We start from the raw sequence: 25,741 nt of genomic DNA, 5'->3' as shown, positions 1-25,741 counted from the left end.
GGGGCTGAAAAGAGCTAGGAATTGACCCAAAATGGCCAATAGACTACAAGTTTCTGGCTGGAACCACTCCTCTAGGGACAAACAGGCCGCTCAGTGCTCCCCACTCCCACTGGTGAACAAAGACACTTCCTTTTATCCAAATAAGGATATGGAATAGCACAGGAACCAAGACAAAGCCCAAAGGTCAGCAAACTCTGAAGACTGGACTATTCTAGTTCAGTAAGGTGGGAAAACAAGATTTTTTTTTTGTTTTTTTCTTTTTTGCAGAAAACAGAAGAAAAACAGACAGTAAATGCTATAAATGTTTTAAACAGCTAGCGCACTTGTGTGTTAGCCTACAGGTAAAATTAAGCAACAAATAACTTTTTTAAAAGTGCAAAACAGTTAATCAACACATAAATCAGTTTAAATAGAATGCAGAGCTGTATGAACAGGCGAAAAAGCAGTCGCTAAGCAGTAAATAATCAAAAAGCCAGAAAAAAATACTTAAATCAGGAAAAAGTCACTCTTTTGCTCTCTGCTGCTTGTAGAACTCTGCAGGACACCACGAGGAGCTGTGTTGAGTTGAATACAAGCGAAAAAGCGCGCTAAAGCGGGCTTTATTACAGGGGTCTGAAAAGAGCTAGGAATTGACCTAAAATGGCCAATAGACTACAAGTTTCTGGCTGGAACCATTCCTCTAGGGACAAATAGGCCACTCAGTGCTCCCCACTCCCACTGGTGAACAAAGACGCTTCCTTTTATCAAAATAAGGATATGGAATAGCACAGGAACCAAGACAAAGCCCAGAGATCAGCAAACTCTGAAGACTGGACTATTCTAGTTCAGTAAGGCGGGAAAACAAGATTTTTGTTTTTCTTTTTCTTTTTTGCAGAAAACAGACAGTAAATGCTATAAATGCTTTTAAGAGGCTAGCGCACTTGAGTGTGTTAGCCTACAGGTAAAATTAAGCAACAACTAACTTTTTAAAAGTGCAAAACAGTTAATCAACACAAAAACAGTTTAAATAGAATGCAGAGCTGTATAAACAGGCTAAAATGCAGTCGCTAAGCAGTAAATAATCAAAAAGCCAGAAAAAAATACTTAAATCAGTTATAGCAAATACAGTTATAACAAATGCTCTGAAATATACTGTATATTTCCAAAATGTTTGAGAAGGACAGTCAGAACACAAGAAGGTTCAGGCGAAAGAGAGAAAAAAAAAAAGTTTTGTTTTACTTTTTGAAAGGGAAAAAGGAGGAACAAGAAGGCCTTATCAAATGTTCTCTCTGTATTAAGCAGAATGAGCTAATGACACTAGACTGGGAGGTGTGTCACAGTAGGGGCGGGCAACTGCAAAGCCACCAAGTATGAGAGCAAGACACCAACAGGGAGGGAGGGTGGGACAAAATAGCCTACAAGACAGCAAGCACTACAGAGACAAATGAAAGTTTTTAAACAGATAAGGATTTGTGAAGATACTGAATAGACAAAGTGCTTTAAATATATTAAATTGTAAAAACAGTAATCTGTAAAAATAATCAAAAAATCAAGATACTTATATTTTGTAGCTCAGTTGCAGTCAACAACCTCTCTAGTTTGCACTGTGTGCAAAAGACAGAAACTTTTTTTTACAAGAACACAAAAGAACCAGCCCCCACTAGCCAAGAGATAATTACACAGAGGAGATTTTCAATTTACACAATAGCCTACAAGACAGCAAGCACTACAGAGACAAATGAAAGTTTTTAAACAGATAAGGATTTGTGAAGATACTGAATAGACAAAGTGCTTTATATATATTAAATTGTAAAAACAGTAATCTGTAAAAATAATCAAAAAATCAAGATACTTATATTTTGTAGCTCAGTTGCAGTCAACAACCTCTCTAGTCTGCACTGTGTGCAAACGACAGAAACTTTTTTTTACAAGAACACAAAAGAACCAGCCCCCACTAGCCAAGAGATAATTACACAGAGGAGATGTTTCAGTTTACACAATAGCCTACAAGACAGCAAGCACTACAGAGACAAATGAAAGTTTTTAAACAGATAAGGATTTGTGAAGATACTGAATAGACAAAGTGCTTTATATATATTAAATTGTAAAAACAGTAATCTGTAAAAATAATCAAAAAAATCAAGATACTTATATTTTGTAGCTCAGTATCATCATTCCTTTCCACTTTGAATTATAGTTTTATGCTTGTGCTATGTATATGAACCTTAACTGTGTTGCTGTAAAATATCCCCTCAAATTGGGTAATCTTAGTACACCTTGTTCTCTTGGAAGAATTAGCTTATCCCACTTGACCCTTGCTGTATTCCCTTCCCATATAAAATCCTTCAACTCTTTTTTAATTGCTATTCACAGCTTCTCCTCTGGCTGATAAAAATATGCCTGACTTGTGTATAAGACTAAAGGGACTAAAAGATTTTAATTGGTTGCATCTTAGTATCCATATCCATATAACAAAGCTTCCAGTTTCTCATTTTTTATTATTATCTTCTGTTTAGTCTCTTACCACATATCCTTAGCTGCCACAACAGAGTAATTTAAAATCCATACTCCTAAGTACTTCACTTTGTCATGTCCCGGTAAATATGGACATTGTTGGACCAATTTGTGTGTGGGTATATAATTTACCATTATTGCCTTTGTTTTAGCTTCACTAATTTTGTATTCTGAGATTTTAAACTGTCTTAAAATGTTCCACAACACTGTAATGTCCCTTTCTGTTTTTGTCATGTATAAAATAATATCTGCAAATAGAGCCAGCTTTTCCTGACTTCCATACCAATTATATCCTTGAATTTGAGTCCCTTATTTTCTTTGCCAGTGTTTCTAAATATAATGCAAACAACAAAGGGGAAGTGGAAAACCCTGCCTGGTTCCTCTACTCAAGCAGAAGTTATCAGAGAGGACCCTACCCACTTTAATTTTTGCCTCTGATCCCTCATATGTTCTCCTAATCAACCTTAGTATTGTATTAGGAAAAAGTAAATGCTTCCATTACCTTGCTCATGAAGTCCCAGTATTCTCTGTCAAATGCTTTTTCTGCATCAAGACCCACCAATAACAGTGGTATTTTCTTGCATTCTGTTTCCCTCTGGATCATCAATGCTCTGTTAATATTGTGAAATGTTTGCCTCTCCTACACAAAACCACACTGATCGATATCTATCAATTTGGTATCACCTTTGTCATTCTTATAGCCATTATAGACATAAACACTTTATAATCATGGTTTAGTATTGAAATGGGCTTGTATGAAGCTGGATCCGATAGATCTTTACCCTCTTTAGCCATTACCACCGCCTTCTTCCAGGTGTGGTACTTCTCCTCCTCTTAAAATACTGTTAAACAAAACCTTCAAGATCTTTTATCAGTTTTTCCCTCCTAGCTTCCAGACTTCCAGAGGAATACCATCTATTCCTGGAGACTTTCATTTAGATTGGTTATACATAGCCATTTTTATCTCATCTCTTCCTATCCTAACTGTTAGTAATTGAGCCTCAACTACCTCTACCCTTGGCATATGTAATTCTTCCATATACATTTTCATTTGTACCTTTTCTTGATTTCCATATTTCTCTGCTTTATACAAACTTTCATAAAATTTTAAAAATATTTCTAATATTTCACCAGGATCTCTTGTTATAGGCTCCCTCTGCTTGGTGACAGCCCTTTCCACTTTCTGTTGCCTGAGTCATTGCGCTAAAAGTTTTTGTGCTCTAAAATTATTATCAAAAAACAATTGCTTAACAGCAATCTTTCTAAACTCGTGCATATTATCGAGGCAATCCGTTATTTTTTGTTTAGCGTTCTGCAGTTGTTCCTTTGCTTGTTCTGAGAGATTTTCCCTATTTTGCAATACTTTAACATTTGTCAGTCCTTGTAAATAATTATTTTTACTTCTTAGCCATATCTCCCTTTCCTTTATTCCCACCCTAGTTTTAAACTCCACTTTAATTTTATCCCACTCCCTAGCTATATTTTCAGAAGAAATTTCTGTTATCTAATAGCTCCTGAATTAATTCCAAAACCCGTTCCTTAAATTCCTTTCTTTTCAGATGATAGGTGGGAAAGCACCAGTGTCTCATTTGTATTTCATTACCTTGCATTTTTATTTTAGTTATTATTGGTGCATGATCTGAAATAGTTATTGGGTTTGTTTCAAGACCTTCAATTAAATGCATGTGTTCCTGTGAGATATAAATTCTATCTAGTCTTGCCCAGATGTTCTTCATGTTTCACTGTTGCAGTCATCACATTTGGGTCATCCCCACCAGGGTAGCCCTCGGCTGTCCCGAATACCAGAGGCTTAGTATTCCTGCGTCGGTTGGTGTCACTTCAGGACTGACGTCAGGTCATCAGTAGTATAAAGTAAGGCAGCCAACGCCATTACATCAGTCTTTCTTGCAGTGGAGACTGAAGCAGAAGCAGTTCGCATGAGTGCCGGTCGGCCGCTACCTGAGTTTCGTCTACCGAATTGAAGTCTTTTAAAGCTAAGTACCCCGCTGGGGATCCTTTTTTCTTGCACTAACCGATGTCAGAAAAAGTTAATAATTGTCTTGCCTGTGGAAAACAAATACCATACTGAGAGTTTCATTCTTACTGCGTCACTTGTTTAGGCCCAGACCACGACATCCCCCATTGTTGCTTCTGTGGATTGTTCAACACCAGAACTATCTGTATCTAGATATTTTTGCTTACACTTCTCGAATTCCTATAAGCCATCCGACAGCAGATCTTCTGAAAAAAAGTAAAGATAAAGACAGAGACAGACCGCACAGGTCCAAATCTACCGACGACGCTTCCATTAAGCTAGTCTTCAGTTCTCTGATCCTCAGTGAGGTGCTTTCGCAGCCCCTGATGCCCGCTTCTGTGGATTTGCAGGCTGTTACTGAGACCATTTCAGAGTCTGGTATGCTGCAAAACTCTTCGAGTAAGGATCCTGCAGTCGTCTATACCTTGGATGGGTCAGGAGCTGCTGAGCAGGCACCGGCTTCCGAGCATGTCCTTCGCACTACCGATTCTTGACACAAACCAATGTCTTCTTTTGCAACTACCATTCTTTTGAAAACTATTGAGTTTCTTAGGACCAGAGTACGAAACACACCCAAGAAACCGATGACCCAATCTCTTGTACCTGCTTCCTTGCCTCAGTCTCCATTGCTTAAAATGGTGGAAGACTTTATCATGCTGATCAGGGGAAGCCAAGCTATCCCCTCCAAAAGGAAAAGAGATCTGTCCCCTGTAGTTTTGTCTGAACAAACGTCAGATGACTCTGATGCATCTGAATATGAAGACTTGCAACCCCTCTCTTCTTATGAGGATTCTGATGCAGAGGACTCCATCCCTTCAGCCTCTCCTCCAAAGGATTTTTCCTTTGGGGAAACCCTTCATACCTTAAGGGAGCATTTCCACTGAGAGAGTCAATACTACCCTCAGTCTAAAAAGAGACTCGGGGAATTCTTAGATCTTCCACAGCACAGACTCTTGGCCATCCTCCCAGTCCTGGATGTTGTGGAGGAACTTTTCCTGGAATCCAGCTTGACTCGACACCCTCCGTCCTGCACCCAGAAAGCCAGAAAGGTACTACAGAGTCCCTGTCTCACACAGATTTCTTTTTAAAGATCCTACTGTTGACCCTGAGGTAATTTCTCAGTGGCCTAAAGGGATTAAAGCAACCTCTGCTAAGAATCCCACCCCCTCAGATAGAGATTCCCAAGCACTAGACAGATGGGGTAAAAAAGTATACACATCAGCTACTCTTGCTATCACGGCACTAAATTGTCAGTTCCATATGCTGAAATTTCTGCAACATACCCTGGAACTCCTCAACAAAAAATGTCTTCCTTTCCTGCTTGTGCAGAATCTAAAGTGTTACAAGAGTTAATGCATTCTGCAAGTCAAGTAACTAAACACACCTTGCACTGTGGTTTTGACGCCCTAGGAGCTTCTTGCAGGGCAGCAGTCACTGGATCTGTCATTAGAAGGCATGCATGGATTAAGGAACAGCCCCTGCCAGACCATGTCAAATCTAAATTGTTGGATGCCCCCTTGCACAAAGACAACTTATTTGGCACTAAGGCAGAAGAGGTCTTAAAAAAGATGGAAGAAAAAGCAAAATCTAGGCAGACAGTTACGGTTTTCTTACAGGTCCAGCCACCCAGATTCAGCAGGCATTGTCCCACCAAGCACTGGTCCTTTCCTGCTTCCACTAAGCTAGTCCAGTCCAGGCCTCGGGGAACCAGACCCCCCAGACAGCAGCCACAGGGAATGGAGAGATCTAAGCAGTGGACTGCCTCCACTTCAAAACCAGGGTGTTCTAAGCCACCCCCTTATGGTAAGAAGTCACAGTGACTCACCTCCCCCACCCCCTCCCTCTGCCCACCTTTACTTATCCCTAAGAGGAAAACTCCTTTCACCCAAGCACCTGGGCCACCATTACCAACGACCAGTGGGTTCTCAACATAGTGTCTCAGGGATACAAATTTTCCTTCCACACCCTTCCAACCCCAAAAGGGTTCCCAGATCTACCGCCAAACCAGTGGGCAGAGGCTCAAAAACAAATCCTTTCCCTGCTTTTTATGAGGGCAGTAGAGCACGTTCCTGCAGAACAGATAGCCCAAGGTTTCTACTCCAGACTTTTTCTGGTGCCCAGAAAAGAGGGCGCCTGGCACCCCATTCCCGATCTATCCATTCTAAACACCTTCCTGGTGATCTGAAAATTCAAAATGCTCACCCTCCAGCAGCTGCTACCCATGTTCTCCAATGATGCTTGGCTAGCCACCCTAGATCTAAAAGAGGCCTACCTCCACATTCCTATCAGGGAATCATGCAGGAAATATCTCCGTTTCAGGGCAGAATCTCAACACTTTCAGTTCTGTGCACTTCCCTTTGACTTATCTACTGCCTCCAGAGTTTTCACAAAATGCCTGGCTCTGGCCTTTGCCTTTTGCAGACAAAGGAATATCCAGATTTACCCATACTTAGATGACTGCCTTATTCAGGCAGACAGGAAAAGCTGCTCAAGCACCTGGCCTTTGTAAAGACCCTACTAACCTCCCTAGGGTACACAATCAACGAAAAGAAATCCAAACCAGGTGCCCACCCAAAGGATTATATTTCTGGGAGCAAGCCTGGACACAGCATCCCAGATGACATTCCTTACACCAGAAAAACAAGTTTTCCTGACAGCCTGCTTCTCTCAACTAGCCACCAGACCCCAGTTATCTGCAAGGAAGATCCTGCAAGCTCTGGGGTTCATGGCATCTTGCATACTACTCATTCCATATGCCAAACTGCACATGAGCAAACTTCAGTGGTACCTAAAAAGTCTTTGGTGTCAACACTGTCAAGACCTGAAGACTCTTATACCTATAATTCCTTACCTCAGAAAAGATTTTCTTTGGTGGGCAACAGCATGCTCCCACAACAAGGGACTACCTTTCTCACCACCCCCACCACCCAGACTATCACCACAGACACATCAGACTGTGCTTGAGGTGCACACCTGGATGGCAGGTGCATACAGGGCCAGTGGTGCCCACAGCAAATCCCTCTGCACATCAACCAAAAAGAGATGATGGCTGTCCAGCACATCTTGATAGTTTTCAAACCCTTCTCTCCCCAGGGGTTCTCCTGATCAAAACAGACAACACCACTGTGATGTGGTATATCAACAAGCAGGGAGGGACTCGCTCCTACCCTCTGTGCAGGCTGCGCATGCAATTGCACCTGTTAGCACAATTCCTACCAGGTTCTCTCAACTCTCTGGCAGACCGATTAAGCAGAAATCTTCTGGACCCACATGAGTGGCAGCTCAACAGAAGAACCCTTCACCCGAATAATTCAGAAATGGGGCACCCTGAAGGTCGACCTCTTTGCCTCCCACACCAGCCATCAGTTCAGCAAATTCTGCACCAGGGAGAATCACTGCATGGCTTGGAAAGTGGATGCCCTGTACTTCCCCTGGGTCAGTCGTTTGGTTTATGCCTCTCCTTCACTATCTCTCACCCCCAGGGTACTGCTCAAAATAAAGGAGTAAAAACCAAGGACAATTCTTATAGCTCCAGACTGGCCTCGCCAGCACTGGTACCCCTTGCAGCGCAGCCTGTCCCCACTGCCACCATGGCATCTTCCTCAGATTCCAAACCTTCTGACCCAGAGGGAAGGGGAATTCATGCATCCCCAATTGCAGACACTCAGTTTGGCAGCTTGGCTTATTCCCTAACCCTGGATCAATCTGCCAGCCTCAGTAAACAGGTTCTAGATGTTATACGTGAGGCCAGATGCCCTGGCACTAGAAAGTCTTATGCTGACAAATGGAAAAGTTTCTGCACCTGGATCCATGCTAAGGGAGCCAGTACGGCACAGCCCGCCCGGCCTCCCTCTCATCCTGGATTTCTTAGCTGGCCTACTACACAGTGGCCTGTCTTTCTCCTCTATAAAAATTCATGCCTCTGCTATCTCTGCTCTTTTTCCACTGAGCATCCCCTTTTCTCACGCACTTTGATCAAACAGTTCCTAAGAGGGGCTAGTAACTTGAGGCCACCCAGAAGAGCACCGACCCCAGCTTGGGACCTTAACTTTGTGTTGGAAAAGCTTACCTTGCCCCCTTTTGAACCAGCTTCTTCTGCAGACAGCTTTCCTTCTGGCCATCACTTCAGCCAGACGAGTCTCCGAGCTGCAAGCGCTCATGACTGTGGAACCCTTCATCATCTTCCATGCTGACAGGGTATCCCCTCAGATCTAACTCATCCTTCACACCCAAGGTGGTTTCCAGTGTGGCTCTCAACCAATCCATTCATTTGCCCACCTTTTTCCCTAATCCCTGAACAAGGGGGAAAGGATCCTGCACTCTCTAGATGTGCGCAGACAGTTCATATTCTATCTAGACAGGACTAAATCCTTCAGAAAGTCTGATTAATTGCTGGTTAGCTTTGCTACAGGGGCAGAAGGCAAAGCCATCTCCAAACAAACCATTTCTAAATGGATAGCACACTGCATCCGTTTCTGCTCCAAACAACATGGAAAGCCTCCCCCGAAGGGGGTCAAGACTCACTCCACCAGAGCAGCCTCCACCTCTGCAGCTTTCCTCAGAGGAGTCCCCATCAGGGACACCCTAGAGGCTGCTACCTGGACATCTTTTCACACTTTTACTAAACATTACTCTTTCTCAAAATCCAGGGCAGGGTTTGCTTCTGCAGTCTTACAGGGCATCCTAGCCAGACCCTAGATGTTCTTCATCTCACATTGCTGCAGTCCTAACACTTGGGTAGTCCGCTGTCCCAGTCGGCCCGAATACCAAAGTATAAGGCTGGCGTCGGTCAGGGCGCATTAGTCTGACGTCAGGACGTCAGGGTACAAATGCGCATGACCGACGTCATATCCTCAGTCTTTTTTGCCGCATGGTCCGATGCAGAAGCAGCGTTGCAAGTGCAGGTTGGCGTTCTGAAATTTTCCGAAGTCGGAGTTTCAGACCGAATCAAAGTTGGCTAAGTACCCCGTTGGGGAATATTTTGGTTTTTTCTTGCCTCAGTATTTAACCGGATGTCAGAAAAAGTGAATAACTGTATTTCTTGTGGGAAACAGATACCTCATAGGGATTACCATACCTTGTGTATACCTTGCTTAGGGCCTGAGCACGACGTTGTTGGATGTCGCTCTTGTGCTAGATTTAACAAACGCACTATAAAGAGAAGATTAGACTGTGCCAGGTTAGTTTTTGGGAAGCGGTGTAATTATAAAATGCCGTCGGATGCTCCGACGCCTGCTTCGTCAAAAAAGCGCAAGGACAAAGCAGCAAAGCCTAGGTTGGAAGAACCGTCCGTCCCGGACGCCGGTTCTTTAGAGGGCTCGGTGGAGCCGGAGGTTCAGCCAGAAGTTTCTTTGGAGTCCCAGGGAGAGACTTTATTATTACAAGATGTATCCTCTCAGGAGGTAGGCCAGGCTGAAGGGGCTTCTCAGGTAGCTGTTCTCCCCTCCCTTCCTAAGGTGGTTAGGCCCTCCCCTTCTGTTTCCAAGGCTTCTCCCAGGGGCAGGCCAGGTTTTGCTACAGGTGTTACTCCTAGTTCTTCAGGGTCTGTGCCTAAGAAGCATATGCTTAAAATGGCAGAAGATTTGATTACAATGATTAGAGGTTCTATGCCCCCTCCTGATAAGAGGCCTAGGGTGGAACCTGAGCTTGGGAGTTTTGAGCAGGGTTCGGATGCTTCTGAGTCTGAAGACGTGCAGGAGTATTCTCCTTATTCTGATTCTGCTGTAGATGATTCTACTCCTTCTGCTTCTCCTCCTGAGGATTTTTCTTTTTCAGAGACTCTTCATTCCATGAGGGAGCATTTTAAATGGGAAGGTCAGGATTTCTCCGATTCCAGGAAAAGGCTTAGGGAATTTTTGTTTCTACCCCAGCATAGGCCTTTAGCTATACCTCCTGTTCTGGATGTGGTGGAAGATGTTTTTGCAGAGGCTTCTCTGAACCCTGATTCTTTGCCTCCTGCTCCAGTTAAACCGGATAGGTATTATAGGGTGCCTGAAGCTCATAAGTATCTTTTTAAGAGTCCTAGGGCAGACCCAGAAACTGTTTCTCAGGGGCCTAAAGGTGTTAAGGCTTCTGTTGTTAAAAATCCTGTTCCTCCAGATAAAGAGGCAAGGGCTTTGGATAGATGGGGAAAGAAAGTGTATACTTCTTCCACTTTAGCCATGAGGGCTTTGAATTGCCAGTTTCACATGTTGAAATACCAAAATTATCTCCTTTCACAATTAAAGTCTAAGGTAGATGCTTTGGCGGAAGGTATTGAGTGTAAAGAGTTGCAAGATTTAGTTCATGTTTCTGAACAGGTGGGTAAGCATTCCTTGCAATGTGGTTTTGATGCTGTACAGGCCTCTTCGAGGGTGGCTGCCACTGGTTCTGTTCTTCGCAGGCACGCCTGGCTGAGGGATCAGAATTTAGCTGAGCATGTTAAGACAAGGATTTTAGATGCTCCTTTACAATCTGATGTGTTGTTTGGTTCGCCTGTGGAAGCAGTTTTAAAGAAAATGGAAGACAAGGCTAAGTCTATGCAGACTGTTAAAGATTTTTTGCAGGTTCAGCCTCCGAAGTTTAGTAGAAATTGGCCTACCAAGGGGTGGACATATCCTTCTTATGATTCCCAGTCTAGGGGTAGGTCTAGACGTGGTAGGGGCAGAGCTCAAGGTTCTTTTAGGCCTAGAACAGGGAGTTCACCTGCTCAGTCTTCTGGTGAGGGCAGAGGTCAGTCCTTTCGTAAACAGACCCAATGACCTACCTTTTCGGCTGCCAGAGCCTTCTCATCTGGCAGCACCTTTGGGGGGAAAGTTGGCACTTTTCAAAGAAAATTGGAGTTTGATTACCCAAGACAAATGGGTATTGGATATTATACACCACGGTTACAGGTTTTATTTCCATACCTTGCCTCCTTTCAAAGGCATGCCAGACGTTCCTCCTCAACAAAGAATAGAGGCTTACAAGCAAATTTCTATGTTGCTCCAAATAGGGGCCATACAGCCAGTTCCTATGCCAGAAAGGGGCCTAGGATTTTATTCTCGCCTGTTCCTAGTACCAAAAAAGGGGAACATGTGGAGACCAATTTTAGATTTATCCATCCTCAACACTTATCTGGACATTCCCAAGTTCAAAATGTTGACGTTACAACAGCTTTTACCTCTGCTGGGCAAAGATCACTGGATGGTAACTTTGGACCTCAAGGAAGCTTACCTTCATGTTCCTATCAGACTAAGTTGCAGGAAGTATCTGCGTTTTCGAGCTGGGAATTCTCACTATCAGTTCTCTGCATTGCCCTTTGGCTTATCTACTGCGCCCAGAGTATTCACGAAAGTTCTGGCTCCAGTGATAGCTTTCTTCAGACTGAGAGGTATACAGATTTATCCTTACTTGGACGATTGCCTGATTCTGGCTCAAGGAAAGGATGTGCTTCTTCAGCATTTGGAATATGTGATAGCAGTGCTAAGATGCCTGGGGTATTCTGTGAACGAAATAAAGTCCAGTCTAGTACCCTCTCAAGACATGTGCTTTCTGGGTGTGAGACTGAATACAGCAACCCAGATGGCCTTGTTAACCCCGGACAAACAAAAGAATCTTTCTCTTTACTTCCATCAACTATCTCATCAGTCCGGGCTGACTGCAAGGACAGTCCTTCAAGCCTTAGGGTTCATGGCATCTTGTATTCTGGTGCTTCCCAATGCCAAACTGCATATAAGGAAGCTGCAATGGTATCTCAAAAATGTATGGACACAGCACTGCCAGGATTTGGACACTGTCATTCAAATAATACCTTGCATTCAAAAGGAATTTTGTGGTGGGCTCAGGAATGTCACCTAAACAAGGGACTCTCTGTGACCCGGCCAGAGGCGAGTCAGATTCTAACGACAGATGCCTCAGACACAGCTTGGGGAGCTCATCTGAATGGAAAGTGGATACAAGACAAGTGGCCTGCCAGACTGCAACATCTACATATCAACATGAAGGAGATGTTAGCAGTCCAGTTTGCATTACTGGCTTTCAAGGATTTACTTCTTCCAGGGCGGGTGTTGATTCTAACAGACAACACAACTGTCATGTGGTACATCAACAAACAAGGGGGAACACATTCTTATCCTCTATGCAGGCAAGCAATGATTTTATGGGAGACTGCGCTAAGCTTGCAACTAAATCTTCAAGCAAGGTTTCTGCCGGGAGCACAGAACTCCTTAGCAGACGTGTTAAGCAGGCAAATCATGGATCCCCACGAGTGGAAATTGGATCTTCATGTATTTCAGAAATTGACAGTGTCATGGGGAACTCCAGACATAGATCTGTTCGCTTCTCCACTAAACCACCAGCTGCCAAAGTTTTGCACGAAAAGGTTTCATCACACAGCTTGGAAAGTGGATGCTCTTTCTTTCAGTTGGAAAAATCTTCATGTGTATGCCTTTCCACCTCTGCCTCTCCTCCCAAAGGTACTCCTAAAGGTCAGACAAGAAAAACCAAGGATGATTTTAATAGCTCCAGATTGGCCTCGACAGCACTGGTACCCATTACTGAGGAGTCTGGTAAGGAAGCCTCCATGGCCTTTACCTTTGATTCCACACCTGTTGTCTCAGAAGGACGGTCATCTGCTCAATGTCAAGCTTCACTCTCTTCATCTAACAGCCTGGCATATCCTATTTTGAACCACAGCAGGTCTCAACTTCCTCAACAAGTTTTGAATGTGATTATGGAAGCCAGAAGACCTAGTACAAGGAAAGTGTACGCAGAAAAATGGAAGAGATTTTTATTTTGGAGTACAGCAAAGGATTTGGATGTTTCTGAGCCTAATTTGAGTATGGCTCTTCAGTATCTTACTGAGTTATTGGACAAAGGTTTGTCTTTCTCTTCCATTAAGATTCATGCTGCAGCAATTTCAGCTCACTATGATTGTGACCCACCATTGTTTTCTCATCCTTTGTTCAAGCAATTTCTTAGAGGGGCAAAGAATATAAGACCCCCACGTATAGCTCCTACTCCTGCTTGGGACCTCAATTTTGTGTTGGAGAAATTCACTCTACAACCGTTTGAGCCTGCAGCTACTGCTGAATTGAAATATTTGTCATGGAAGACTGCTTTTTTGTTGGCCATTACCTCTGCAAGAAGGGTTTCTGAATTGCAGGCCCTTATGGCGGTTGAGCCTTTCTTGATTTTCCATAAAGATAGGGTATCTTTACGTACTAATCCTTCCTTTATGCCTAAAGTGGTTTCTAGTGTGGCTTTAAACCAAACTATTCATTTGCCTACTTTTTATGCAAATCCCCAATATAAGGGGGAAAAGATTTTGCACACTTTAGATGTACACAGGCAGTTGCGTTATTATTTAAGCAGGACTAAGGATTTTAGGCAGTCTCAGCAGTTGTTTGTTTCTTTTGCTTTGAGTTCTCAGGGCAAGCCTGTGTCAAAACAAACTATTTCTAAGTGGATTGGGTTTTGTATTGCTTTCTGTTATTCCCATCATGGCAAGGAGATTCCAGCTGGGATTAGACCTCATTCCACTAGGGCTACTGCCACTTCAACAGCATTTCTAAGGGGGGTGGCAACTAAGGATATTTTGGAGGCAGCTACTTGGAGTTCAGTGCATACTTTCTCTAAGCATTACCACCTTCCTCTCTACTCTAAATCTAGAGCTGGTTTTGCCACTGCTATTTTACAGGGCATGTTGGCAGCTCCTGCTTCTTTATGATTTGCCATCCTCCCTTACCTCTGCTTTGGGATTCTACCCAAGTGTTAGGACTGCAGCAATGTGAGATGAAGAACATAGTACAGTTTTGTACCTACCATAAATGTAGATGTTCGAAGATCCACATTGCTGCAGTCCAATTTACCCTCCCTCCTTCCCCTCTGTGTTTAGGGGTGGTTGTGTGGGTGAGGTTGTACCTTTGTAAATTTGTATATATTGTACATATATTTGGTACAGGGGTGTTTGGTGTGTTGTTGTTTTTTGGTTTTGGCCTTATCTTTTTAGGGTCTTCTGACATCTGGGGCAAGAAAAGACTGAGGATATGACGTCGGTCATGCGCATTTGTACCCTGACGTCCTGACGTCAGACTAATGCGCCCTGACCGACGCCAGCCTTATACTTTGGTATTCGGGCCGACTGGGACAGCGGACTACCCAAGTGTTAGGACTGCAGCAATGTGGATCTTTGAACATCTACATTTATGGTAGGTACAAAACTGTACTTTTCCTTCACTGCCTCCACCCATAGCTTTGGGAATCAACCCAAATGTGATGACTGAAACAGTGAAACAAGAAGAACATAGTACAGTTGTGTACACTTACCATAACTGTAGATGTTCGAGTGTATTGCAGTCATGGTTTCCCTCCCTCCATCCCCCTTTCTTCTCTTCCTTACAAGGGAAATATTGGTGTTTACTTTCTACTGGTGGGGTTCTTCCACCAGAACTTGGCTCCTACCTGGATGCTCCTGACAGGTTAGGGCAAGAAAAACAGATGTAATGGCGTCGGTTGCCTTACCTTATACTGCTGACAATCTGACATCAGTCCTGAAGTGACAGCAACCAATGCAGAAATACTAAGCCTCTGGTATTCGGGCCGGCTGAGGTCTACCCTGGCAAGGATAACCCAAATGTGATGACTGCAACAGTGAATACACTCTAGCATGTACATTTATGCTAAGTGTACACAGCTGTACTTTTTTGTTATCTTGGAGAATAATATGTAAATTCACTCTGAATTCCCAGTCCTATTTGCACTCTACATTGTTTAATATACTTCAGTATGGTTTCTTTTTTATATTTATCTGTAAGACCATTCATATTGAAAGATTTTACAGAAAACATAATTTTTCTTATATAGTTATTACCACTTCTCTTTATGAAATTGTCTTCTAGTGGCATGCAGACCAGACACTGCTAAGGGTACCTTGTTTACCAAAAAAAAAAAAACTTATAGTATTCAATATTCTTTTTCATTTGTATGTTTTCCAATAAACTTGTTACTGGATAACGCCTAGGGTCTAAACCCCAGTCATTTCCCTATGCAAGCATGAGGAAAAGCACACTGATTTTTATTTTGTCCTACTGTCTTAACCAGACCTTCACCACAAATCTTTTACATTGCATTGCCTACATTTTTAAAACTGAACAAAGAAAAAGAAAGAAAAAAAACAAAACAAAAGCACCTGTTTATATTAGTATCCCGATTGCATTTTGAAAAAAAAAAAACAGAGGAAAACTTTATTTCAAGTCTAATTCGGCTTGTCTTGTGTTTAAAGCCTTCCCAGCTGGGAAAACCCCTGATTGCTTTCAGAGAACATTGTCCTAGCCCATTTCTATGTTCTTTTTTTTTCTCTTCCCTCAGCCATGGAAACATGAAGACCAGCTGCAGAATTGCTGCTATGTATACATGCATTTGCTAGGAAAAAAGCCTCATAATATTCAGTATTCTTTTTCATTCCTTGCTTTCTCTTAAAATGAATCAATCTAAGGTTCTTAATACAGTCATTTCCCCTAGCAAAACTAAAAAAGCACATTAATTTTAACTTTGCCATGCCTTTTTAACCAGGCCTTTTTTTTTTTGCTTTGCATTAACTACATCTGTCAAAACTCTATAAGAAAAAAGACAGAAGAAGAGGGAAAAGAAAAACAACAGCAACAGTACAATCCCCATTATACTAAAAAATAGCATGCAAAGAAAACCATACACCACAAATACAGTACTATTAAGAAAAGAAAATGATGTGTTCTTTACTTTTACAGTTAGCTTTCTCCCCTCTCTTTCCTTCCCCAAAGCATTTTGACATGCATTAGTGACATGAAGTAGGGCATATACTTTAGATTCCCCCACAGATCCAGGAAATTTTGAAAAAGTCCAATATTTCCAGATTTTCTTGTTCTGTCATATTTCACAAATATAATTATTGCATGGTAATCCCACATTGAGTTACTGGTTTTATTACTGTTCTTCTCCATCACCCACATTCTGTGTCTGCTTCATTTCCAAGGTACTCTCGATTCTTCTAGTTAACTCTTCCTTCTCTCCAACATTTTCCATTGAAATACTGGAAAAGGTTTCACAGGTACAGTCTCCCTGTGGTCTTTCTTACCAGAAGAACAAGAAGCAGAATCTCCTTCTGTTTCACAGCTCACTTTTTGTCTGTTGTGTTTTCTCCTTAGCATGCACTTCACCAAAAAATGATTTTGCCCCTCTAGGGATAAATACTTTAAAGACAGCTGGATACATCAGTTGGAATCTCACACCTGCATCTCGACATTCCCTGAATAGTGGAATAAATTTATTCCTCTTCTGCATGACATACAGTGAGTAATCATTCTCCACATACACACTGCTGTCTCCCGTTTTAGTATTTTGTCGTTCTGCTACAGTTCTGTCAGAATCAACTCCTTCTGCTGGTAGGACTGCATCTTTACTATTAAAGCTCTAGGTTGCTTTCTTATAGCTAGGTTTGGAGCATACACATGATGTGCCCTTTCAACTAACAATTCCTGCTGTGGAATACCAGTCCAGTTACTTATTTGTGCTTTCATAAAATTAATGCAGTCTGTTCCTTCCAGCTTTTCTGGTATAGCTGAAAATCTCCGGTTTTCCCCTACGTGCTCTGTCCTCTAATTCTATTGTTTTTTTAAACATCTCTTCCTGAGCAGTCTTCAACAGCCTTTTCTTCATTTCAACCTCTGATTTTTGCAGATTTATCATCTCATCTGAATATCTGTTTAAAGATTCCTCCATTTTTTCCAGCCTTTTGTTGTTTGTGTTGATATACTCCATCAGTGGTGTGTTTAGTTTAACCAGGTCTGTATGCAACTGTTTTGTATCCCTCCTGTAGGTTATTGGAAGTCATGCCTAAAGGTTGTATTGCTTTTTGCTGAACAGCTGCTGAAATTTCCCTAGTCCGTGTTTCTTCCTAACTTTTTGTAGCTGAATTTTTTCCAGATCTTCTGTATTTCTTTATTCTTGGCTTCCAGGCAGTGCACTTACTTGCCAGTTGCTGAAATTTACCCATAAACACAAGTCTAGCAGCCTTCTCTGTTGGGTTTCTGTTTTCACACTGGGTGAGCTGGAAACAAGCTGTTACTTAGTGTGCAGCCATCATGGGCATACCTCTCAATCTCTTACTGCAAGAAATCTGGGCAAAGCCTGAGAAAATGGGGGGGACAACGGCCCAAAAATAGGGACACATTTTAAATATTGCCCATATCAACTTAGAAAGTTGCTAGAATATCAGGATATGTTACTATACAATTTCTGAAGAATATGAAGTCTGAAACTCAAATGATAGTCAGTATTTATTGACTTTAATCTGTAAATCATCCCATAAGCCACGGTGGTGCAGTGGTAGCATTGTCGCCTCACAGCAAGAGGTTCTCCCGTTCGATTCTCGGCTGGAGCACCTTCTGTGTGGAGTCTGCATGTCCTCCCCACGGTTGAGTGGCGTTCGAAAGACATGCGTGAATGGGCATGCTTTCGTTGAAGGTTGGGCGTCGGGCTGGCACCTCGGCACCATAAAAATCGACTGCCAATCATTAACAGACCAGAGTTCCGCTGTAGCGACCCCTAACTAGGAAAAGCCGAAAGAAAAACAACAACAATCCATAAATCACCCCAGTGATTTGTCAAAAAACACTGTTTTTATGAGGAACAGACCAAAAATATGAGGTGAGGCAAAAATCTGGACATTCTGCAAATATCTGGACATTCTGCAAAAAGCTGTGCAGCTGAGAGGTATGCTTGGAAGTACCTCCCGTAAGAACAGCTTGAGACCAAATAACAAATAAATAAATAAATAACAAATAACAATAATAAATAATAATAATAATAATAATTATTTAATAATAATAAATAACAAGTATGCTTTATCAGGCTTGCAAATTTGTCCATGAATGGTGGAACTAAGATAGCTTGAGAAATATATAGGATCCATGGGAGTATAAACATCTGCACTGCTAAAATACATTGTTCAAAATCTAAAAGTAACCCATTTAGTCTGTTAGAATAATCACACAATTAATCACACAGTGAGTTGTAAGTTGAGTAGTACTGTTTAAAGGAGCAGTTACATTTATACCGAAGTACTTAATTTTAGCATGTGCCCATAAATATGGGTACAGTAGAGAGTTGATTATCCGAACTAATTGGGATCTAGGGTAGTTCGGATAATCAAACATATTATTGAACCGGATAAAAAACTTCTAAAATCTTGTTTTTTTCTGCATGCAGGAATGCGCTTTTCAACCATTCAGCGGTTCCAGTGGACAATAAAGAATATTTTTCACATACGAGCTGGCTACAAGCTCAAAAAACATGCTCAAGCAATACGTATAATGTTTACATATTCAGACTTTAAGAGCTTTCCTACCCGAAAACTTTTGAAGGCTGTTTCTTGATAATTGATGTTCGGATAATTGACTCTCTACTGTACTTGGCTTGAAGAGATTCAGAAGGAATGTAATTTGCAGTAAGAGTAGCTGTTTTTTCTGCAATTGGCTTTGTAGCTGTAAAGATCCACAAAGGAAAAAAGAACCTCAAATATACAGGTCGAATGACTTTCTAGGTCCTCAAATAAATCAGGCGATTGTCCGTATAAATTGAAGTAATTTGCTTTTGGCCATAGTGATGCCCCATATGGCATGTGGAGCTTTAGTGTTAAAGGCTTGACATAACGTTAACAAAAATGGGGACAAGTAGCATCCCTGATATCTGCCTCTTTCAATCAAGAACTCCTCTGAAAACCAGCCACCAGTTTTCACATGAGCCTTGGCTCCACAATAAATGTCAGTAAGAAGTATCACAAAAGTATCTGGAAGCTCAAACTCTTTCAGGACATAAAACAAGTATGATCGGTTGACACAATTAAAGACCTTTTCTGCATCAGAACTCAAAATCACCATTTTTTCTTGTCTTTTTTATATATTAGCTTTATCAAAGGTCTGCCCAAAATGAATAATGTGAGGTTGCCACTCTGCAGTATGGTGTGCAGAAAGCAGCATAAACAAATTAGAATTTAAAACTGAAAAAGGTTGGCATGAGGTCAGGGGCAGGGGATATTTACCTGGTTTCAATATAACAAAGGCAAGGGCAGTTTTTCCATGAGTTTGAGATCTTGCCAGACAGTATAACAGCATTAACAAAGTCTACAAAGGTTTCTATAGTTATCTTGTAGATCTGTAAAAATTTCCAGGGGAAGTCTATCAGCTGCTGATGCCTTCCCTTTTGATGAATGTTCATAAATTCTTACAAGCTCTCATTATCAGGGCTATAAGTGCCTGATTTTGCAGATCTGACTTTCAAGGGAGAACTGTCTGACCTTTAAATTCCTCAGACAGCTTAGGGCAAAATATCACTGGATTCTCCACTCTATAAAGATCTGAATAAAAAGAGTGAAACCATCCAAACTATGATCCAGCTGTGTGAACTTTTTGTAAAGGGTAGAGTATCTGACTAATCAGACTGTTAGCTGCTTGACCTGTAAGTGTAACTGCTAAAGTTTTTTATAGCCCTAAGTGTGAAGGAAAAATATGTTAATTTTAGCTGATGTTGAAGCTGTTCCACCTTCTCTTCCCATAAACTATCCTACTAGATAACCAGCCATGCATATCCCCTCTCCCAATGAGAGTCTGACTGCTACACTGAGCTAAGTAGATTCAGGCTGTTGGTTTCCATTTGTACAATACGCTGGCTGTAACATATATTTTAGTTTGGGAATAAGTGAGGTGCCGCTGTGTAGTTTCTTCTTACAAAATACCACATTTCAACAGTATACCGATTTATCTGTTCTCTATAGGTGTTACATAAGTGCTGCAAATTACTTAAATACTCATTCCCCTTACAAACGCCTAACTGAATTTTATGAAATTTAGGAACCTGTGAATGTGCTGTCACAATCTTTATTGATGGCGAACATGATCTGAGAGAGCTATAGTTCACATCACTGTCCTTCCTATCATGCGCTAATGCTCTTTAGTACAAAGAAATTCTGTCCAACACAGAAAAGGATTTATACATGTTGAAAAAAAAAAAAAAAACAGGTGGAGGATGATGAACCAGGGGTGTGAGTTCTTACAACATCAGTAAAACCCATTGCAGCCCAACTTTTTTTTTTTTATTATTAATTTGTTTGTGGGGGTACCTGCAGGGATCTTGGGCTTGAGTATACCTCATCTACATGTAGAACAGTATTCCAGACCCCAAGTCACCAAATAATATAGTGCAACCAGCATGAAGCTGTAGACATTCATTAAAATCTGAGTCATCTCTTGAATTGTGATACTGGGGGTATATAGGAAAACAGATATAAAATATTGGCCTTCCAGCCTTCCCATACAGCTGCTCAGAAACCATGGGTTAATCAATAAAGACTTTACATATTCTGAACAGCTTTGGAGAGATCCTGTACAGTGTATGCTATTGAGACTGAGTAGCACAGCTATATAATAAGTGACCGTAATAATTGGCAGGAGGGGGGGGGGTTGATACTAAAACCTATAAATTTATGTCTAGAAATTCATTCCCAGTGGAATTTTGTTTTCTAGGTTTTAGTAGTGCTGTGCAAGAAATACATATTAGACTTTAAACAAGGGGTATCCCTGGATAAAGGAACAAGGGAGGCAAGTTAAAATGTTCTTCAAGGGTATCAAACTACCTAATTTGGATCAGAATGGGAGGGATAGGCTGCTACTAAAAATCTCACATAAAGAAATTAAAACTGCTATTCAATTTAATATTTGTAAAGGTGGGAGTGGGGGATGTACCAGGATGATGGACGAAAGCAGGCTGATTTGAAGTCGTATAGATTTATTTCAGTCCTAAAATCATGAGTATTAGATTTTTATGGCAATTTTGTGTAGTACAGTTTTGAAGATGCTATCAGGACTGATATATTTTGATCAGTGTGGGTTTGTGAAAGGGTGGCAAACCTTCGCCAACATGAATAAAACATTGAATTTACCGAAGAATGTGCAGGACATGAAAAAGTCATTAATGTTAATTGGATTAGATACAGAAAAGGCATTCAACAGGGTTAGCTGATGATATTTATATCAAGTTTTACTGAGGTTTGGCTTTCCAGAGAGATGGGATAGATTAGTCTTAAATTTATGATGAGGCAGCAGCACATGTAAAGCTGATGGGAAAGATGTGTTGATCCATGAGGTTGATAAGGGACAAGTGGCAGGGATGCCTCTCTTGCATTTGCATTGTATACTGAGCCGCTATCAATAAAGATAATCAAATCAGCTAAATGGGGATCAAACTAGTATAGCAAACAGGAAAAATTAGCCGTAGTTGCAGATTACATAATTTTATATTTAGCAGACCCCACGAGGGATAATCTGTAAGTACTAGACTTACTAGAGCAGTATATGAGAATTGTGGGATATAAAACTGATGAACAAAAGACCAAAGCAGTAACTTTACAGAAATACCTTTATCTGTGGGGCCATTACAAGATGAAGTATTAGTAGGTTTATGGCTGGGAGTGGATGTACATCAAACTGCCAGGGGCAAGTGGTAGGAGATAGTGACAAAAATCGTGCAGAAAATAAATAACAGGAATCTGGTTGTTAAGGATCAGGTTGGTATGGTTCAGTTGATAAAGATGTTCCTAGTGCCACCTATTTTGTATATGGGTCAAGCATACTATGAGAAACCTGAGAAAGAAAGTTTGGCAGAAAATCAATGTAGAGCTTGAATGTCTGGGGTTGGAAAAGATCAGGAGTGCAATGCAAAGGTTTAAAATTCAGTTTTACAGCTAGACAGTGCTACTATTCGCAGAATAGAGTACACATGAAAGTGGAAGTAGATGGTGGAATGACAAAGGGGGACTGGGTGTTAAGCTGAAGAGAATGGGATACTGGAGTCCTGCAAAGCACAAAGGTAACACAAAACTAATAGAAGTAGATTGTCAGCTTAAAAAAAAACAAAATAAAATGCAAAAAGGGATGGAAAAGCTGTTGCCAATATGAGTAACACTTAACAGGGGCATTAAAGGAATGAATAGTAGAGCAGCATGTAGCTGGTGGAGCTAGACATTGACAGCAGACAGACAATGGACATGTCATGTTCTAATGGATAGAAACAAGGGATGAATTCAGTTTGAGAGGGTGTGAGAAATTGTGCTGTTTGATTTTGAAGGTAGAGTGAATGAAAGCATGGGTCTCAGCACAAGATGCAAAGGAAAAGCCTAAGCTGATATGAGTTTTTAATAGAATCTAGAGAGGAAAGGGCCATCGGCTAAAGGGTAATAAGCAAATCACACAGACTATTAGATAGCAGCTACAGAGAACAGGCAGAAAATTTGAAAGGAAAATGGAATGGGTTACTAGGAAGCCAGTTAACTATGTGTCAATGGGAGGAGATATGTAGGTCATACAGATATACAACTAAGTAGAGCAGATTCCGAATGTTCACATGGATGTACTTACATCAATGTTTACTCACCAAGCAGGTTGACAAAAATGTTTCCTGATGTAGATGCACAGTGTCGGGGATGTAACAAGGAAGAAAAGGGGGAATTAGGAGCACATCTTTTGAGACTGTAGCAGCCTAATACAGTGGAAAAATAAATTGCAGAACATAGTAGATGTCTTATGGGAGAAGATGAAAGTGATTAGAGAGTTATTCTTGCTGAGCTGAGATCTTATTGTAAAATTGTCTGGGTATAATTAGGTACTTAAGACCTTCTTAATGTTGGTGAGAAAGAAAGTGATAACAAGAACATGGAAGTCCAGAAAGGAGCCTAGAGAGAGGAAGAGCTTTGGGAGATAATGAGGGGACTGGAAAAGACAGAGCTGACAGTGGGTGTGGGCAAGGAGCAAGAAACTAGTAGGCAAATTGGTATTATGGAACAAGTATGCAAAGGATATCACTTGAACCAAGACAAAGACAAACTGATTAAAGTATAGGAAATTCTACTGAGTAGCTCTGTTTTTGAACTATTGTATAAGTAACAGAGATGTAAGATGAGAAATTTTTAGATCTTATAAAGGATGAAAATATTTTATAGTTGAAACATTTTATATAGTTGTATATTAAATATAGCATGAAGTTTTAACTGAATTATTTATTTTTATTTTGTTATACTGTTGTTAACAAGTGGGAGGAATGTTATGGAGTATAATGTTAATTTACAATAAACAAAGTAATTGATGGAAGATAAGGAAGAGTTTTTGGTACTAACAATATAGAGGATTATGTGAGATTGTAACCATATTATTATGTGCTTCAGTCATGGATGCCAAGAAATTTACCTTGAGAGTGAACCCTGAGAGGCGAATCTTGGCATCAGTATCGAGAATGCATAATGTTTGGTTACGATTGGCGTCCTGATCACAATTCTTTGTAGTGCATGGAGATATATTTGCTTCATGTACTACTTGTTACAGAAAAGAAAAAAATGCAAAGTGTTTTGCTGGCTTTTAAAGCTGAGAGCTGTCAAAGAGACAGCAAGACACTTGAAATGAAGTCAAAGGTAGATTGTAGGAATAGACAGCTGGCAGAAAGAATTTATCTTTTGCCACTGTCATTTGCTGGCCTGCACTGTCCGTTCTTAGTGCAAGCCCTTATCTTAACATCATTTGGGGCGGGGGGGGTGCTTAACATTTGTTAAGATTGGATATCGCAATACTGAAGCGCTTAAGTGGGGTTTTTTTTCAGATGCTGGAGCATAATCTCGGCGCTTTGTGCATTACAGATAGACTAGTGTGCTGATACACTATTTATGAAATCATCAGCAATGGCCAGGCTCCTCTATGTTAGCAAAAATGGACAATTAGAAATTTTTCATGGGCTGGCCACTGATGAAAGTCAAAATAAGTGATTATCTAATTTGCATAACACAAAATCCTGAAATGATTAAAGTTGTTTATTTGAAATAAAGTGCTTCCTTTTTTTTTCATTTAAGAAAACAAATTGTGCTGAGTTTTCTTCCAGCCATTTTGTATTTATTTGAATAGCATCATGGATAGCACACATGGTCTACCTACATATAAAATAATTAAGAAATGATTATCCTTCCTGAGATGAATGCAGTTAATCATGTACTTACTTTTTAAAACAGTTGCATTTAAGTATGATTAAATATTTTCATCCATTGTGTTTATGAACAGTGGTTGATTTATTAGACTTACAAAGAAGATAATGTGCTGTTTTATTTTTTCAGTGTTGAAAAATTGCAAGTTTTATTGGACTTAATAAAATCCATTTACCAGCAGTTCAAAAAAGACAAATCAGAACGCAGTAAGTTTAATATTTTACGTCATTGTGTCTCTGTTTTTTATTTTGTTTGACTTATCTGCAAAATTTTTTATTAAGTTGTACAGCAAGCGCCACATACATTTTTACTACTTCAGACTTTGTATACCCATTTGCCATTAAACTGTCAGGAAGGTTGAATTCCTCCTACCCAATGATTTAAACAGGAAAGAAAACTATCATACATCTTGGTTGCCAGAACAAATCATTGAAAATCTTGAGAATGACCACTGTTGTCCACCAAATGTCTCATGCCATTAAGACAAAAATCAGGGTGTTTAAATGCCAGTAATGCATTGAAGTTAATTTTTTTCTTGTTATCTTTTTCTCCCTCTTGCTCACTGACTATCAAGTCTGCCCAATAGTACATGGGCCCATGTGTTCCCTGTCAGAGTAAGATCACCCTACAGGTTTGCAAGCGTAAGAGGCTTGTACAGAGGGGCAGTCATCTGGGCAGATATTGGGGGCTACATGTGTTCTTGCCAGCATCTGACAGTTAAGAGCATTTTTCAGCTGTATCCCTAATACCACCCCCAGGTGGAGAAGCATATAGCTGAGTCACCATGGGGGGGGGTGCCTTTAGCTCCCCCAATCCATCCATGCATGCATGCATGTGCACTCCCTCTCATGTAAAGTAATAGAACTATCATCACCAGCTTGGGCAGCCGCAGTGCATGCCCTCTATGCACCAGCTTCTGCTTTTGGTGGCCATAAGACCTTTGTCTCGCACCACCAGATCAGCAGGTAAAGCTGAGTGGAAAAGCATCCATCTTCCCTTCCAGGATAGAGACTGTCCATCCTCCCTGTCAGTCACCCAGGATGCTAATGGAACTCAGGCCTTATCATTCTACACCACTAGGTTGGCTATGCATCAAAATTAATTGTCAAAGGCATAGAGTTAGATTACGTGTTTTATTGCTACCACATGGGAGGAGTAGTTTCATTTGCATGCTTGGACAAATGTCCTTTAATGTATTC

General features: G+C 41.0%; 1 protein-coding gene across 3 annotated transcripts in view; it reads left to right on the top strand.

Annotated features, from left to right (window-relative positions):
• The window catches only part of TBK1 (TANK binding kinase 1), a 3,544,425-nt gene that overhangs the window by 2,617,455 nt on the left and 901,229 nt on the right, over positions 1 to 25,741 (top strand). For all 3 annotated transcript variants that reach the window (XM_044088041.1, XM_044088040.1, XM_044088042.1), the window contains exon 15: positions 24,672 to 24,748. In XM_044088041.1, the coding sequence (XP_043943976.1) occupies positions 24,672 to 24,748 (77 nt within the window). The remainder of the gene's footprint in view (positions 1 to 24,671; positions 24,749 to 25,741) is intronic.

The sequence above is a fragment of the Protopterus annectens genome, chromosome 11.part0 (genome assembly GCF_019279795.1).
Source record: "Protopterus annectens isolate FY-2018-M chromosome 11.part0, PAN1.0, whole genome shotgun sequence".
Taxonomy (NCBI): Eukaryota; Metazoa; Chordata; order Ceratodontiformes; family Protopteridae; genus Protopterus; species Protopterus annectens.
Note: the sequence above shows the minus strand (reverse complement) of the source record. Positions and strands in the feature narration are given on the sequence as shown.